A 6,695-nucleotide genomic window follows, 5' to 3' on the forward strand; every position below is an offset into this window, starting at 1 on the left:
TTACGTGCGAACCCAATACTGTTTAGGTTCGTTACAAAATCGTGTCCTTACACTTCTTAATTCTAAAAATAAATTATAAAAAAATAAAACTTCATATATCATCTCTGTTGGGAAATTTAGATCCTGGTTGATAGAATTAACAAGTTTCCAACCCAAGTTGTTAATTAGATCTATTATGCATAAACCTTGTTCAAATAAACAAACATCAATATCAAGTCAAAATCATGCACAACGGAATAGTAAATAAGATAAGATATGATAACCTAGGAAAACCAATGAAACAAACTAGTTTCACAATAAAAAAAACCTAGGGGGAAACCTTCCCCAAAAGCAATCCACTATAATAAAGAGAAGTTTCAGATCTAGTACAAAACATTTGTCCCTAAACTCAACAATCCCAGTAGATAATCTTACGGCAGAAACCCTTTACCATTTTAGAACCTCTGAACTCTCCAATATATAAATGCTCCACCCACAATCACAATTGAAACCTCCAACTGATTTTAAGAACCTCTTGAAGTTTTTCTTCACAGTAGCAAGTCTGTGATGGTTTCTATGACTTCAGCTTCTTCACCAATGGAATCTTCACATCTACTTTGAAACTCTTTGGTTTATCAAAATAGAGAAACTTAGTTACAAAATCCTAGCCACATAAATGAAGTGTTTCTCTCTCTAAAAAGCCTTCTAATAGATGGCTTATAATGTCATTTTAATATTGGTTCAAACGGATCTCAATTCAAGCTTTAAATGAATAAGTTATGGGCTTTTTCGCGTTGCTGATTTTTACTAATCAGCGATGCTCGATCGATCAAGCTTGTGTCGAGGTTGTGTCGAGGAGGCAGTAAGTTTCTAGCTTCTATCGAGTAAGTATTAAGCTGCTATTGGGGTACATGCTAAAAATGTGCTGAAAATGTAATTTTCTTGAGCGAACTCTGTGTCTTTAACTTGGTCTTCAATTACAACTTTTAGACACATCAAAACTCAAGAAAAGACACATAATTTGGCATGGTTTAATAATACCAAAACATATGACCCTAACAATCTCCCCTTTTGTCAATTTATGACAAAACTTCAAGTATAAAAGTAAGCACATTACATTAATAACTGGAATACAATGAATGAACCCTTATTCAAATAAACTAGCCTATTTAAAAACAATCAGTCCTGAGAAATTATAGCACGAAATAGGATTGACTGTTTTGATTGGCTCCATACGTGTTATGCACAACATGTGGAAGACAATGAAAGATAATAAACAAGTAAAGCGTGTTTTGTCATAAAATATGCCAATTACATATATATGTAAACCAAACAATCTCTAAAATTTAATGAGCATGTAAATTCTACAGGATCCTTATTATGAATAGCTTTTGAAATACATATTATTCAATAGTACATTAAAGCAGTATATCATAAACAAGCTTGATACATATTACTCAAATTTAATTAATGAAGAAAATTTTACAAGCTTGATATCGAAGGGAAAAAAAACAAAAACAACATGACCGCTACGAGATACAAGATTGATAAGTTGCCCCAATGCTGTGTATCATAAACTTCGACAACCTTGTGGACGACATTGATAATAAGTCATCATCCTTGTTCACCTATGATGGGGGAAGAGAATTTCAACATATTACAATTAACAAGTTTAGGATTTTAAAAAATTACATTATGCCAGATGAAGCTTTCCCTAAAGTAAAGAATAATTCAAATATTCATTATCAAGAACTTGTAAATTAAACGTTCAATTTTTTTTTACTAGTAAGAAAATTCATGATGCAAGAATGTCCATTTGTGGAATGAAAAATCTCAATTAGCTCAATATTTGTTGAATTGGTATCGATTTACTCAAATTTATTTAGACTTTTAAACAAGTAAACTTCCCAAACAAATTCGTTAACTTTGACTTTAACTCGGGAGTCTGGAATAAAAGAGTAAATATCACAAAACCATATGATATTTATTGTCAAAATAAAGTTTGTTTAATAGAAACTTATTGAACTATGATTAATTACTTTGCCAAAAAATTTTACAATGTATTTTGTTATTCTAACAAAATTATTTTTTGGTATGATATTTAAATGGTTATGATAAATAAGTAAAATGCACTTATATCCCTCCAACTTGGCCTATTTTTTAATTACACTCCATATTATTTTAATTTGAATGTGGTGTTTTTATAGCATCAAAACCATGTGGCTTGGGATTGTTTTAAAGGATAGGGACCAAATATTTAGTTTACCCTTTTTTTTAGTATTTTATATATATATACCTATACAAACAAGAATATTGGGAAAAAAATAGATTTTTTCTACCATGTATAATAAAAAATCTTAAAACATTTTGGGGGCCTCTATATAGATCCGACTATGCTTCAAATGTCTAAGTATAATTTAGTACAATTGAAAGTCATTAAAAAAAATCTTATGATCGATAGAGTCCTCTACATCTAGAGTAATAAGATGTAGAGCCAATTTCTTGTCTTCAACAACAAAATTCACCGGATAGAAAATAGATTTCAACGGCATATTAAGTGTTTAGGTATCATAGAAAGGTAATTGGGCTTATTCTCATACTAAGTATAGCTCAAAGACTTTCTCAAAAAAAAAAAAAAAAAAAAAAAAAAAAAAAGAAGGTATAGCACAAAGAGTTTATAAAATTTCAAGTGGCATTAATCTTTTCAGCTTTGCTAGAATAAAATAAAATAAAAACATAAAGGCATTTGACTACTAATCGCTATATGAATGTCCCTTTCTTCCCTTAAAACATTTGGAGTGCAAATTAGATCATGCAGTGATTAGAGGATATGCTACCAAATTATAACATTTACCAAGAAAAACAAAATTTACCTGTAGCTTGAAACCTTTGTCTGTGTATATTAGTTCCAAGAAATTTTTTTCGAATTGAGTGTAGCTCAATTATCACAGCACCCATGTTCATCCTTTCTCTTGGAAATTCAACAGAACAAGCAACTCCAATTTCAAGTATAAAAATCAAGCATTCTAGACTCTTCGGACTTCCATTTTGGCTCTCATTGTAAGTAATGTCATTCACTCTATTCTCTCCTTCTCCTTCCCAAAGAAGGATAGGATCTATAATGTCAATTACTCGTTCCGGTAGGACTGCTTTGACAAAATCATGAAGGTTTAAGTTATCATGAAAAATGTTATCAGTTGGCTTTTTTCCCGTGAACATCTCTAACAATAATATGCCATAACTATATACATCGCCATATATTGACACCTCGTTTCCGACTCCATACTCTGAAATACACATAACAAATATGTAATATGTACATAGTTTTGTATCAAACGAAAAATGGGAAAGATATATAACCTAGTGGTATTAATGGAGCTTTTACAATGGTATGTAATAAGAATTGAAATAAATAAGATAAGTGAAAATTTTTGTTATATAAGATTCTATCTTTTAGATACAACACATCCTTCCTTTTTAGATACAACACATCCTTCCTTTTTGAAGTTGGTTTTTTCAAGCTTTAAAATATAGTAAAAGACTAAAAAAAGAGGAAAACAATTAAATTTAAGAAAGGATAATGATATTTACCTGGAGGAGTATAACCAACTGTTCCTCTTACTCCAATTGAGCTTGATTGGTTAATAGAAGAATCTTGGGTAGCATTAAAAAGGAATCTTGCCAAGCCAAAGTCACCTACGTGTCCAATCATTTCATCATCAATAAGGACATTGCTAGGCTTGAGATCACAATGAACAATTGGTGTTTGGCAATGATGATGAAGATAATCCAATGCATTGGCAACATCAATGGCAATATTCAACCTTTGAAGAAGACTCAAACTTCTTGGTTTCTCAAGAGTCTCATTTATTCTTGGAGTTGGATGTAGCCATTCATCTAGGTTTCCGTTTCCCATGAACTCCATTACCAAAGCCTTAAAATCATGGCCTTGATAGTCAATACTAGAACATGATGTGAGGACCTTTACAAGATTTCGATGTCTAATATTTCGTAAAGCCTCACATTCTATTTTGAAACTTTTGGAAGCTCCACGATGCGAAAGGTTGAGAACCTTAACAGCAACTGTCTGTCTACCTTCATCAAGAATTCCTTTATACACGGACCCAAAGCTACCCACACCAATTAAATTGGTAGAAGAGAACCCATCGGTTGCCTTTAGGAGACTTTGGTATGAGAGATTCAAAAGAAAATTTCCTGAGTCACTTGAGATATTTTCTTTTCTTTTCTTTCTTAAACAAAAGAGAAGTAGAAGTGACAGGAGTAAACATACACCAATAAGCCCAGAAAATATAGAGATCATTAATTTGAAGGTAAAGGTCAACTTTCTCTTTTTGGATTTTTCATATTTACATTTAGGAAGCTGAAACTTAGGTATGCCCCCACAAAGCTTACCATTTTTCCTAATTGAAGTTGCACTCATGTTCTTGAAAACTCCTTTTGTTGGTACCTCACCATCAAAATGATTGTATGATAGATTCAAAAATTTCAGAAAGACAAAGTCCTCCAAAAATTTTGGAATTTTTCCAGAAAAATTATTGTTAGAAAGATCTAGAGATCGAAGGCCTCTTAATGATGCCAAAGATGGTGGAATAATCCCTTGGAAGTGGTTTCTTCTCATGGCTAGAAATTCCAACTTTACGGAACTCCCCAAACTTTCTGGAATTTTACCAAACAACATGTTTTCAGAAATATCCAAATATTCTAAATTTTTGAAATTTCCAAATTCCATGGGAAGGACACCAGTAAATTTGTTGGCAGACAAATCTAGACTAATTGGTGAGAATGAAAGACCAATGACTTGTGAGGATATTGAACCATTGAGATTGTTATTAGCAAGATGCAAATGAACCAAATTTCGGCACTTGGCTAGACTTAGAGGGATGTTGCCTTGAAGATTATTCTTGAATAAATACAAGTCTGTCAAGATGGTTAAATTTCCAACAGAAAATGGAATGTTCCCAGAGAGATTGTTTTCATTTAATACCAAAATTTGTAGCATTTGAAGCTTTCCAATTTCAAAGGGAATATTACCTGATAATTTGTTCTGCCATATATCAAGTCTCTCCAACCTGATCAAATTTCCTATTTCAGTAGGAATACTTCCAGATATTTTATTAGTTTCTAGAAGCAACCAGTTAAGGGTAGTTGACAAATTGCCAATGCATTTGGGCAATTCTCCCCCAAATTTATTGATATTTAAAGCCAACACGGTTAGATAGGTGGTATTTGTAAAAGAACAGATAAAATTCAAGTCATTTGCCCCTCCAGTTCCAAGATTGTTATTGGTAGCACTAAACCATGAAAATCTATTTTGATTCTCCAAAGAAGGAACTTTTCCACTTAGTTTATTCCCATCCAATTGAAGTATATCTAGATTTGAGACATTAGAAATTGAAACTGGGATAGGTCCAATAAACTGGTTATTGAAAATGCTTAATATTTCAATATTTGGTAGTGTGATACCTATGTCTGATGGAAGACGTCCTTGGATTTGGTTTAATCCTACATCAAACAATTTTAATGATGACAAATTGAAGATTGAGGGAGGAATTTTTCCAAAGAACCTATTTGCACCAAGTAAAAGTTTTTGAATCTTGGTCAATTGGCCAAAAGAATCTGGGATAATCCCACGCAAGTTATTACCTGATACAGCAAATGCTTTTAGAAAAGAAAAGTTTCCAAAAGAAGGTGGGATAATTCCTGTCATACTATTTTTGCTAATAGCAAAAACTTGAAGCTTTGACAAGGTGCCAAGCATTGTAGGGATTTCTCCGATCAAAAGGTTGTTACTGACATCAAGGATTTCAAGGTTAGAGGAACTAGATATAGTGCTTGGAATTTTGCCACTAAATGTGTTATTAGATAACAATAAGAACTGCAGTCTGCGCAAACGACCTAATTCTGGAGGGATTTCATTTTGAAAATTGTTGTTTTGGAGGGTTAGATTCCTCAAAAAACTTAAATTTCCAATATATGGTGATATGAAGCCTACCAGTTTCGAAGATTCTAGGTCCAACACAGTCACCCTCTGATGTCGGCGACCACAGATGACGCCTCGCCATTGACAAAAGTGGAAGCTGTCATTCCAAGAGCTCATAACTTGAAGAGGATCATGAGTGATTTTGGCTTTGAACTCAAGCAACGCCAACCGGTCCGTCTCATTATTCCCACCAAGCACAGAGGTGACTAAGAAGCCACACCACAAGAGAAGGATAAAAGTATGCGTAGGAAAAGATGAGGATGGTGGAGCTGAACTCAACTGTGAAAGCCCCATGCAATAAAGTCGAGCTTGCCGCTTGGTGCTATTGGGTATTGTGGTATTGGTTTGTCAAAGCAAAACGAAGGGTTTGATTTCGCTGGTTTTTTCTTTTTTGATGTGGGAGGTTTGGTTTCGCTGGTTAGAGCACAAAGAACAGAACATTTATATATAGGTGAAGATTGGAGGGGAACGAACTTAGTATGTAGTGCGGGACCCAACCCAAAAGACTACCCGGAATTGTAATCCGAGCATGATAAATCAAAATTTGTTACTGTAGATAGTGTTTCTTTTATTATATATATTTTTTAGAAAATTCTTTTATTATAAATTTTTTTACTATACTCATATTACAATTTATACTGTATTTTTTTTTTACATATTTTTTTTAGTTATACATATATATTTTTTAATTATAAAAGCCTACAAAAACATATGA

At 32.8% G+C, this 6,695-nt stretch overlaps 1 protein-coding gene across 1 annotated transcript; it reads right to left on the reverse strand.

Moving 5' to 3' along the window:
• Nucleotides 1-1,341: 1,341 nt before the first annotated feature.
• On the reverse strand, nucleotides 1,342-6,384 carry LOC126699136 (probable LRR receptor-like serine/threonine-protein kinase At3g47570). The gene is made up of 3 exons (XM_050396767.1): nucleotides 3,571-6,384; nucleotides 2,853-3,266; nucleotides 1,342-1,607 (listed from the first exon to the last, which is right to left on the reverse strand). The coding sequence occupies exons 1-3, from the start codon at nucleotides 6,272-6,274 to the stop codon at nucleotides 1,594-1,596; spliced, it is 3,132 nt and encodes a 1,043-aa protein (XP_050252724.1). The 5' UTR covers nucleotides 6,275-6,384; the 3' UTR covers nucleotides 1,342-1,593.
• Nucleotides 6,385-6,695: the final 311 nt, after the last annotated feature.

The sequence above is a fragment of the Quercus robur genome, chromosome 9 (assembly GCF_932294415.1).
Source record: "Quercus robur chromosome 9, dhQueRobu3.1, whole genome shotgun sequence".
NCBI lineage: Eukaryota > Viridiplantae > Streptophyta > Magnoliopsida > Fagales > Fagaceae > Quercus > Quercus robur.